The sequence below is a fragment of the Carassius auratus genome, unplaced genomic scaffold (genome assembly GCF_003368295.1).
Source record: "Carassius auratus strain Wakin unplaced genomic scaffold, ASM336829v1 scaf_tig00042015, whole genome shotgun sequence".
Taxonomy (NCBI): Eukaryota; Metazoa; Chordata; class Actinopteri; order Cypriniformes; family Cyprinidae; genus Carassius; species Carassius auratus.
Window position 1 is genome coordinate 125,001 of NW_020526691.1, and position 11,996 is coordinate 136,996.

At 35.7% G+C, this 11,996-nt stretch overlaps 1 protein-coding gene across 1 annotated transcript; it reads left to right on the plus strand.

Annotated features, from left to right (window-relative positions):
• The first annotated feature begins 799 nt into the window (after positions 1-799).
• Positions 800-6,031, plus strand: LOC113085613 (ret finger protein-like 4B). Its single transcript, XM_026255214.1, has 4 exons — positions 800-1,157; positions 1,797-1,844; positions 2,872-3,087; positions 5,413-6,031. The coding sequence occupies exons 1-4, from the start codon at positions 800-802 to the stop codon at positions 5,862-5,864; spliced, it is 1,074 nt and encodes a 357-aa protein (XP_026110999.1). The 3' UTR covers positions 5,865-6,031.
• Positions 6,032-11,996: the final 5,965 nt, after the last annotated feature.

Sequence of the window (11,996 nt, forward strand, 5' to 3'; positions counted from 1 at the left end):
TTGAAATAATTCTGATTCTGACTCTTGCCACTCTCTCAGACTACATTTCCCATAATCCTTTGCTTGGACTCATCATCACTTCACATTGCATTCACCTGTGTCTTGTTACCTCCATCCATCTCAGTCTATTTATAGGAGTCATCCATTCATTCATTCTCAGTATTGTCCAGTATGTAGCGGTCTTTCACTGTTAGACATTTCAAAGGATTTTTTACTTTTTACTAATTAAGATTAATAAGGGTAATTAAGATTTACAGTAGCAAACTGTACCGTTTTACAATAAATTACTATTATTTATTTTTTATAAAATAATTTCTGAGAATATTAAAATCGCAAATTGTTATTAAAATTATATATTATAACATATAAAATATTAAAATAGGTGAAACTGGCAAGCAATTGTTATCATGCTACATAATGAATGAACACGTGGTGTGCGTCTCTCTTTAAGTGTGTCTCTGTCCGTCCATATATGGAGTGCTGGGCTCGTCACCATGGCAACCGCAAGCAACAAAGGGGCTCATAAAGGAAGCACCTCTCTCTCTCCTTCTCTTTCTCTCTGTCTGTTTGTCTCTCGCTCGTTCTCATCCTCGTCTTCTTCTCTGTTTCTTTTCACACTAAACCAGCAGCCGCACATGAAGGATTATAGGACCAGTGTCGTCTTTTATAATGAAATGAGGGAATTCTGGGATCTCGGAGGGAGTCTGGCTGTGACAGACGGATGGTTTAAGGATGTTTTCTGGATCAGAGCTCACTGTGGATCATCAGTTCTAGTGTTTACAGCGTGTGTGTATGAATGATGACACACAGCCTCCACGATCTACCTGCGAGTGAACACACAGATGAGGAGAAGTGTGTCTCTCTCTCCGTCTGTCCGTTATGTGGTCGTGGTTTTGACGTTGCTCTGATTCTGCCCTGCTCTCACACTCTATGTGGCCGTTGTCTGACCGAAGGGGCGGGGCCTGGTCAACATGGGGGTGGGGTCAGGGGCGTGGCCTTCTCCACCCATCCAGTCGTTCTCTGTCCGATCTGTCGTCATGGTGTTGAACTACCCTGCTTCGACTGGTCATCTGCTCTCACCTGTCTGCCCTTTGACCCCACAGTGACCTTTGACCCTGAAGAGAGAGGGAAGCATGATGAACGGAGATGGGAGACGGGTGAGTGTAGTGCATACTATTTCTTAAAAACAGCATGCATACTATATTATTTTATCAAAAACAGTAAAAAGAATAAAGACAGAAATGATATCATCAATATTACGTTTTATTCCAAATAGCCTGTATTGCATATAAAGTGCTCTTGTAAAAACGGAAAATTAGTGAATATCAATAAATGAATATTAGTGTCTGTTATTATATTGCTGTTGCATACTGTACTGCATACTTATTCTCAAAAATAGCATACAGTATGAAACAGTTGTGCAGTTGTGATGATAAATATGTCTACATTGTTGTCTCAATATTGCTACTCAAAAAATTAAGACATACAACACGGTGTCTTCATATATTTGAAAATAAATCTTGCTTTCACTAAACTAAAATTAAATTAAGCACTTAATTTACTTTTACTACTGCTGTTATTATTATTTTACAATGCAAATGAAATGCAAACTAAGATTAAATATCTTAATATCTTAACTTATTAACATCTTATTGGACTGCATTTGGAGCACTTGCAAAAACGATTTATTTTCAATTATCTTTGTTTCTATATTATTTATAACATTTAATTAGCATTAGTGTATTTAAACCTTTTTTAATCTTATGTTCTATTTCATGGCTGTCTCTGTCCTGTAGATGGCAGTGTGGATCTTTCTGAAGAGGAAATGGAACAATCCGTTTCAGGTGAGACTTTCAGAAAGAAACACTAGTGTACTGCATACTGCACAGTACTAAAGTACATACTGCACAGTGCACACTAAAGTGCATACTGCACACTGCACACTAAAGTACGACTGCACAGTGCACACTACAGTACAGTACATACTGCACACTACAGTGCATACTGCACAGTGCACACAACAGTGCATACTGCACACTGCACACTAAAGTACGACTGCACAGTGCACACTACAGTACAGTACATACTGCACACTACAGTGCATACTGCACAGTGCACACAACAGTGCATACTGCACACTGCACACTAAAGTGCATACTGCACAGTGCACACTACAGAACATACTGCACAGTGCACACTACAGAACATACTGCACAGTGCACACTAAAGTGCATACTGCACAGTGCACACTACAGAACATACTGCACAGTGCACACTACAGAACATACTGCACTGTGCACACTACAGTACATACTGCACATTGCACACTAAAGTGCATACTGCACAGTGCACACTAAAGTGCATACTGCACAGTGCACACTACAGAACATACTGCACAGTGCACACTACAGAACATACTGCACAGTGCACACTACAGAACATACTGCACAGTGCATACTAAAGTGCATACTGCACAGTGCACACTACAGAACATACTGCACAGTGCACACTACAGAACTTACTGCACAGTGCACACTAAAGTGCATACTGCACAGTTCACACTAGAGAACATACTGCACAGTGCACACTACAGTACATACTGCACAGTGCACACTACAGAACTTACTGCACAGTGCACACTAAAGTGCATACTGCACAGTTCACACTAGAGAACATACTGCACAGTGCACACTACAGTACATACTGCACAGTGCACACTAAAGTACATACTGCATACTACACACTATTTTTATTTTGGTGAAAATTTTGGAGAGTCTGATTAAATATTAAGTCAATAAGGAAAAGCAGAACAAGCACATTCTGCACAATAGAAAACATCTAGTGTCATAGATCAGTAACTCTCTTCTGTAGGTCTGCTCTTCACCCTCGATTCGTCCTGCTCTGATTCGTCGCTTCACCTCTCAAGCTCCGCCCTCACAGTCTCCTTCAAGGGTCACATGATCTCATCACATGACGGCAGGGATCAAGACTCCTGTCCTCTTCCTCAGGTGTGTGGCAGTGTGAGTGTCTCCAGAGGACAGTATTACTGGGAGGTGGACGTCTGCAACAGCGCCATCTACAGGATCGGTGAGAGAACAGCTTTCAGTGATCATATTTGATGCATATAAAAAGACATTTCAATAAATAAAATAAGACCAGTCGTGTAATACACCTCTTTTAGAGCAGTGTGGGAAATCTGAAGACATTACATATTTTATTTTCATATTATAGTTAAATTACACAAATTAAGAAATATTTTTATAAATAATTTGTTTAAAATTATTAATTATTTTATTTATCTTTAAGTACTAAAATAACAAAAAAAAAAACTATAAAAAATACAGCCCAATGACTAAAATAAAACTAATAAAACGTTTTTTTTAAACTATAAAACTAATACATAACAATTCATAACAACTCTAATTGTGTTGTGAATCTACAATAACACTAATTGTCATTACATTTATTACTTACACAATATTACTACTATTATTCTATAATTTATTTTATCTAAAGTAATAAAATGGATTTAAATAAAAAAGTAATTTTATTTCAGCTAAATTACTACATAAATGAACTAAAACTTACCTAAAACATAATAAAAAATTAAACAGACATATTTTAGTATTGATGATAATCATACAAATAATTACAATAACGAAAAAAATACACGCATTAAAAATTACTAAAACTTTAAATAAAATTAAAATCAGAAAACATAAAAATAAAATCTGTTTAAAATAATTCAGATATTAACATTTACAAAATGGGCAAAAGTGTAAAACTGCACTTGTATTGTGAGACTTTTCTGCCCCCTTGTGTTCATATCGTGCAATATAACGCTACTGGCGAAAGGCATCTCAGGAACAACACTTCAATGGTTTGAGTCTTACCTATCAGATAGATCCTTCAAAGTATCTTGGAGAGGTGAGGTGTCCAAGTCTCAACATCTAACTACTGGGGTGCCTCAGGGCTCAGTTCTTGGACCACTTCTCTTCTCTGTCTACATGGCATCATTAGGTTCTGTCATTCAAAAACATGGCTTTTCATACCACTGCTATGCTGATGACACTCAACTCTACCTCTCATTCCTTCCTGATGATCCGACGGTAGCTATTCGCATCTCAGCTTGTCTAACAGACATTTCTTCCTGGATGATGGACCATCACCTTCTACTCAACCTTGCCAAGACAGAACTGCTTGTGATTCCAGCAAACCCATCGTTCCATCACAATTTCACCATCAAGTTAGGCACATCAACCATAACTCCTTCAAAAACAGCCAGAAGCCTTGGAGTTATGATTGATGATCAGCTGACTTTCTCAGACCACATTGATAAAACTGTCCGATCCTGCAGATTTGCTTTATTCAACATCAAGAAGATCAAGCCCTTTCTTTCGGATCATGCTGCACAACTCCTTGTTCAAGCTCTTGTTCTGTCCAGGCTGGACTATTGCAATGCCCTCTTGGCAGGTCTTCCAGCCAATTCTATCAAACATTTACAATTAATCCAGAACGCGGCAGCTTGATTAATTTTTAATGAGCCAAAAAGAATACACGTTACACCTCTGTTTATCAATTTGCACTGGCTTCCAATAGCTGCTCGCATAAAATTCAAGGCATTGATGTTTGTCTACAAAACTACCACTGCACCCATTTACCTAAATTTGTTACTTCAGACTCATGTGCCTCTAGAAGCTTGCGTTCTGTAAGTGAACGTCGCTTGATTGTGCCATCCCAAAAAAGCACAGTCACTTTTAAATTTAAATTAAATGTTCCCTTCTGGTGGAATGACCTTCCAAACTCAATCCGAGCAGCTGAGTCCTTATCCATCTTCAAGAATCGGCTTAAAACACATCTCTTCCATCTTTATTTGACCCTCTAACTTTAACACTCACTATTCTAATTCTATTCTTTAAAAAAATCTAACTACCTTTCTAATCTTTTTCTATTCTATTTTCTTTTCATTTATTATGCAATTGTATATGTATGTGTGTGTGTATGTGTAAAGACCTCTAACTAGCTTGCTCTATTCTTTTATTTTTTTGGAACTCTGTCACGAGAGAAGAAAGCTGTCCCTGTTACAACTGTGACAACGAGCACTTATCAGGATCAACTAAAAAGTTTTCAGAAGTATGTGAAAAATTTAGTATGCGGCACAAAATCTTTTAAATACCTCCGAAAGTTTACACACTGGTCTGTTATTGTGGCGACATTTCCACGCTCCCAAACGTGACGCTGAACGAAACGAACTGTGATTGGTTGTTTGACATGTCGGTCAATGGCATCATGGGCGGGCATTAGCCAAGCCGCTGTGGACCTTCAGCTGTCAGTCCTAACGGTAATGATTTCTTCAAAAACAGTTCAGTCCTCCTTTGTCGTCTTACCCTTGTCCCGTTGTCTCGTCCTCAGGAGTGATGTCATCATGTGATGGGCGTGGCTGGTGGTTCGAGAGACGTGACTCTGCGTTTCACGCTGTGTTTGACGGACGGCGTGAGCTCCTCCCCTCCGTTCCTCCTCAGCTGAAAACAGTGGGCGTGTTTCTAAATATGGGCGGGGCTTCGATCACCTTCCACAATCCGGTAACTCAAGAGTTTCTCGCCGCTGTCCCCTCCCACTTCAGTGTCCCCCTCCGTCCTGCTCTTCAACTGGGTCAGGGAAGACTAAAGCTCCGCCCCTGCCTGCCGCCGCCCAATCACGTCTTTCTCAGCCACAGCTCTGCCTATCGGGGTCCAGGAGGGGTGGGAAGTGTGCGCTGGAGGCGGGACGTACCATTCGGATCGGTGAGGGCCGTGATTCAGAAGTTTGAAGAGATGTCGGCCACATCAGACTCGGATTCGGGTCTCGTGTCCAGCGACCAATAACAATACAGAACGGCTGCGTTCCAAAACCTAGTGTACTTTCTATAAAGACAACATCTTATGGTGTGCTCCCTAGGTAGACATGAATACTATGCTGCCTTTTAAGATCTTGTCTTTTGGACAAAATATAAAGCAGCATCCCATTTATGCTTATTTATGCAAACAGCGCCACCTGTAGGGCAGAAGCTCCTCAAGAAAAAAACTAACAAAATGTATCACATTTTTTAAAACCTGTTAATTTATTATCTTACTAGCTTCTTGTGGTGAATGAAGTTTTGTCTGTGGGACTATATTTTCTGAATTATATTTATTTAGTGATTGCAAGAGACTGTGTTCCCAAAATGATGCTTATTAAACCAAACACCTAATTAAAATACTGTACATTAACCAAAAATACCACAAATCACACACATGAAATAAATACAATTATTTGAACATATTAATTGCATGATCACAGTCAAACTGTTTAAAATAACTCCTTGAAATACTGTAAATAACATGTAAATAATAAAACCTGTTTATTATTACATGTCTCTCTTGGATACATTCAGAGGTCAAATATTTATGAAAAATGACACATAATTATAGCTGTAGCTGTATATAAATTATAGCTATGGCTAAAGTTTCATAAAACATCTTAACAGTGTCTCAAACTGTGCTCGGATTTGCTGAGAAACCAAAAACTGTAATAAGAAGTCTTAATATGATATGAACTCAAATATTTCTCATCAAATAATCTAAGCAGTGTTATATTATTTATATAGTTTTGTTTCATTTTATTTTTTAATAATAGTTAAATTTGTAGAAAAAAATAGTCGTTTTATGTATTTTAAAAAAATATGTAGCTGAAGTTTAATTTAATTTATTTATATATTTTTTTATACTTAAACTAAATTAATATGAGAAATGCTGCCTTGGCAAATAGCTGAAATAAAATAATTTATTTTCAGTTAACATTTATTTTATTAAGTAATGAAAATTGCTTCTTTATTTTTAACTGTTTTAGTGAAGATTAACATTCATTTTATAGATTAGTAATCATATTTTATGACACCTATTAACTAATAATTTTTTTATCATGAGGAATTGTGTGAAAAAAAAACATCATTTGATTGCTTTTTAGAACATATTCTTAAAATATAGAATGTTTTTCTCTCAATGTTATGAGAACATATTTCAAATATTACATGAACGTTCCATAAACGTTATTTTAAGAACGTTCTGTCCTAAGACTTATATAACTTTCCCTGTTAGCTGGTTCCTATATTAGGTGAGAAAGCAAAACCCCAGGCCTTCAGTTCACACCAGGGTCTGATCAAGCCGTGTATTGAAACAGTCTGTCCTTCCTAATATGCGTCAAAGAGCTGCATTTGCATATTAAGTGAGTAGTTCTGTCTGTTAGTGACCTGTTAACTTCATCTGTTTCTCATTATTATTCCATTATCACGATGCATTCATGTCGTGGCGCCCTTGAAAACAGCATATCAGTGAGGTCCAAATGTTTCTCACAAACCAACTCTGATTCATTTGGCCTCACGGGTGACTAGTTTGTTGTTTTTGTGTTTTTTATTTCAACTTTTGCTGCTTCCAAAATGCATCAGAACCTATAAATGAATAAATGTTGAGTGAGTCAGCTGCCTGACGCCGTGTGTGTGTGTGTGTGTGTTGTAATGATGATGTCTGGCCGTGATAAACACTCGGTGTGCATTGGGACAGGATGTGTGTGTTTACTCTTTCCCGACAGTTTTCAAACATTCATCAGATAGACTTACCATCATCAGGACCACGACTCCCGTCATCCACCGGCTGCTGATGCGAAACTCATGTCGCCTTCAGATGCAAGAAGATTTACAGATGTTCTAAAAAAAAAAAAAGATGCATATTAAAAGATGATATAAAGCAATGAAACAGACTAATAGTGAATTCATGTAGGTGGATTCAATGCACTGCAGGCCTAAGCATTGATTATTCATATCTATATTCTGGAGGTTTTTATAGAAGGGTTTGTTAATATATCATTCGCCTATTTTTTGAGTCTTTTACATTTTATTCCAAAAAACATGGGGAATTTTTTTTCTTTCTTATTTTTCTGGCTTCTAAATTATTTTCTAATGCTAAAAACAGACATTCAAAAACATTTACACTCTAATATGTCAACAATGAATAAAAAACTAAATTGTTTGAAAATTGTCCAAGTTGTGCAAAATGTAATTATTGGTAATTATGGTGAAACTTAGTTAAATTTTTACTTATGGGCACTGTAAGGCGGTTCAATGGAAATGGTTCAATGTAATTGTAATACCGGTTCAATGGTATTACACTATAAATATAAAATACTATATATATATATATATATATATATATATATGGTAAAATAAATGGCAATATCATATGTGTGGCTATGAGTTTCATCAAACATCTTTAGATGTAATTATATTAACATGAACATATCGTCGTCTGTGCTATTTTATAATGTTATTATATGTGCTACTGTGCTATTTTATAAAAGTTTTGCCTAAGAAAAGACAGAAACTGTTATCTCAGAACACACACGCACACACACACATCATAAAGACGAGGTTCCTGTCGGTTTCTCCTCGTGAATGCGTCCATAATATCTTCTGTTATCACCTCATGATGAAACGCAAAGAGCTCATGATCGACTGATGATCGATTCCCATTCTCGGCGGATGTGAAGCCAATCAGCATGAAAATAACACACCTTACCTCACACACACCTCACACACACACGCTCGAGCACCTCGTGTGTACCTGTGAACTCACTTCGGAAACGCTAATACACACACAGACCATTTGCTGTGTATATTGTGATGTTTAGTTCTGTCTCACATGTCTGTTAACGGATCATAATGAGACTATAACACACACACACACACACACACGGCGTGAGAAACTTCATTACGAGGGAATAGAATGCATCGTACATTAACTGTAAAAAATATAGGAAAAATTGTATTCAATAATGATAGCTAAATAAATGTAATAATTAAACAACACAATATTTTTTATAATTTTTTTTTATATAATTTATATTTATCAGTTATATTTTTAGTGAATGTAGCCTATAATCCGTTAATGTAACCTACATAAAATTTATAAAATAAATGTACACAAATTCAACTATAATAATTTTATATTATAATACTTAATAAAATCATAGATAATATAATAATAATAATTAAAAAAATTAAATTTTATAAAATTTAAATAAGGCAATACCAAATTAAATAACACCAAGTTATTTTAACTGAATGTGAAATTTATAATAGTTTAATATCGCCTAAATAAAATGTATTATATAAATGTATATAATATAATTCTACATTGCAACAACTAATATTTTTTTTTTAATTCCAAAAATAAATATAAAAATAATAAATAAAACAACATGAAATTATATTTAAGTTAGCTTTGTTATTGAATTTATAATCGTTTAATAAATTTAAAATAAAATGTGTAATATAAATATATATACAGTTATGGAAATTGTAATTCTGTAAATTAATATATATATATAAACGCAGTGTAATTCAAAGGCAGTGGTTTATTAGAGACTCTTATTGTTGAAGAGAACCGAACATTCCGAAGTTACTTCTTCAATCGAGTGCTTTACTCAAATCCAACGCGCGCGCATCAAAAGATGAAGATGAAGCCTCGTGAAGACAAAGGCGCGCTCGCACGCTCATTTGGGTTCGTGTAGCTCTATTTATCTCTAATCTCACCAGTGAAAAGAGAACAAGCTGAATCTCTCCCTCTCTTTCTGCCTTGTGTTCGCCTCTCGCGCCCTGCTGGCGTTTATTGCGCGCGTCTTTCTCATGTAGAGCGTCTTCAGACGCGTCTCTATAGCCGTGTTTAACATGTGCATGGCGAGGAGACCGCGGGGAACCACCAGCTTTCCGGATCCATCGCCTGATATATGACCTGCTCCCCTCATTCGGACTCTTTATTAGTTTGTTATTTTATTATTCAATTATTCGCCATCATTTAGAGCCTTTCAAATCCTGCCGAGGGGAAATGACCCCATAACCACACACAGAGAGGGAGGTCTGCAGCAAACCAGCGTGATTTACAGTACAGATTATTATTATTAATTATTATAATGACTGTCTTTGAATTTAAAGGGAAAATCTCAAGATTTATATCCGATTGATGCAAACAGGGAACAATTGCGCAAAGTTATGATCAAACAGTATCGTTAATAAAACGTTCAGGTTTTCTAAAAATGAGCACAACAACATTATTTGTAAACGTTTTTATTAATGTTACTGTATCATTCGGAGAACAATCAAAAGTAATGTTAGCAGAATGATCAAATGTTACATTCCATGAACTTTCGAATTATCGAAAAGAAACATTTTCAAAACGTTCTAAGAATGTGTTTTGAACGTTCTGAGAAGTTTCAGAAATAACGGTTTCATAACGTTAGCAAAACGTTCTTAAGTATAAAATCTTTCTTTATAGTTATCTGGTCTTTAATTGTGTTAGCACAAAAACATCATTAATTCGTTTTTCATAAAACTTCTTATTTTCTTAAATATTAATATTAATATTTCAGCTCATCTAACATTTTTTAAACGTTACTTATGACAGAACGTTCAGAGCACATTCAAAAGTAACGTTCCCATGATGTTTTCCAAAATCATAAAATTTAATTTTTCCTAAATGCTTGAATAACCAAAAACAGCATTTAAAAAACTGAGAAGATTCAGAAATAGCGTTTTCATAACGTAACGTCAACATTGGAAAAACGTTCTTGGAACATATTTTGTTTGCTGGGGAAGTTTCACCTTTTTTTCAAAAAGGAAAATACATATAAAACACTGAAATGAAAAGAAGAAATCAACTGACAAATAAAAGCACTGATCTTTTGCTTTTTGCTTTTAACGGTGCTCTCCAGATGAAAGTCAAAAATGCACTTTGTGCTTTTCTTAAACTTCCAACATCAAAGATGAAACCTGCAAACGTGAAATAAAAAGAGTTTCTAAAAGAACTCAACTTTTTTGGGCTTCTCTGAAGACTTAGTGAGGGAAATATAATTGCTTTTGCTTCCTCATTGTTCTTCTCAAAGAAAGGCCCTGGTTCTTCTCGGGGTGCATTCAGTGAGTTACTTGTGTAGGAAGTCTTGATGAATAAAGGACTCCCCACTCAGCCTTTGATTTAAGCAGGGGGCTGATGGATGCTGAAGCACATTAAAATGTGAATCATGAAGCTAGGTCCAAACCAGAGACTAACAACAATCCAGCTCTCCAGCGCTCACAGATGCACTCAGTGTTGGCTGGAGAAAACATGGAGAAACACAGTTAAAACACGGGAGAAACCTCCAGCTTTTTTGAATTCAGCAGAATTTGGTTCTTGTGTTGCTATAAGTTAAAATCTATTCAGAATAATGTTTTGCTTTGTGGAATTTTAATTTCTCAATTTTGTGAATTTTAAATGTTTTATAGTGATATCAAGCTTTTCTGTATTCTAATCTTTTTAGCAGTTTTCCTGTCTGATTCACATTTTTAATATAATTAATAGTATTATAATGCATAATTTCTTCACTATTATTTTTTAAAATATAATTTTGGAGAAAAATGGAAAAAAAGCGTTTGCAAACAGTTTACTGTTGTCATAAAAAGCTAATTAGTTTAAATTAAATAAAGAGATGCATGGTTAAGCTAAATTATTTAGATTTTTTTTATATAATGTATATTATTATTTAATATTATTTTTATGAGAAAGGGGAAAAAAGCTAAAAAAAAAGCTAATGAAAAATACAAATAATTCAATAAAACCAAATAAACAGATGCATGGTTAAAAAGGCATTGGTAGTCTATACAACTATATATTGGTTAAATTTTTGATTCCAATGTGATTTTTTTTTAGACGGAAATAGAAACTAAGCGCTTGATTGGACGAAGGGAAAAGACGCCAGACAGAGAATAAACGAGGGACGACTGTGTAAAGTGATTCAGATCATTCATGTGTTTGTGGATGTGTATTAAACGGTTGGTATTCGCAGATGAAGTTTTAGGGCATCTGAGGACCCGCCCCCTCCGACCCTCCTCACGAGCACCGGATAAAACCGGGAGCCGCAGACGCGACGCGACATCAGACACCAGCGTCAGGAGC

Bases quoted from the DNA above. Each gene is read 5' to 3' on its own strand.
- LOC113085613 (XM_026255214.1), top strand. From the start codon at position 800: ATGACACACAGCCTCCACGATCTACCTGCGAGTGAACACACAGATGAG. The intron at 1,158-1,796 runs GTGAGTGTAGTG...TCTGTCCTGTAG, and splicing joins TGAACGGAGATGGGAGACGG to ATGGCAGTGTGGATCTTTCT. The intron at 3,088-5,412 runs GTGAGAGAACAG...TCTCGTCCTCAG, and splicing joins CAGCGCCATCTACAGGATCG to GAGTGATGTCATCATGTGAT.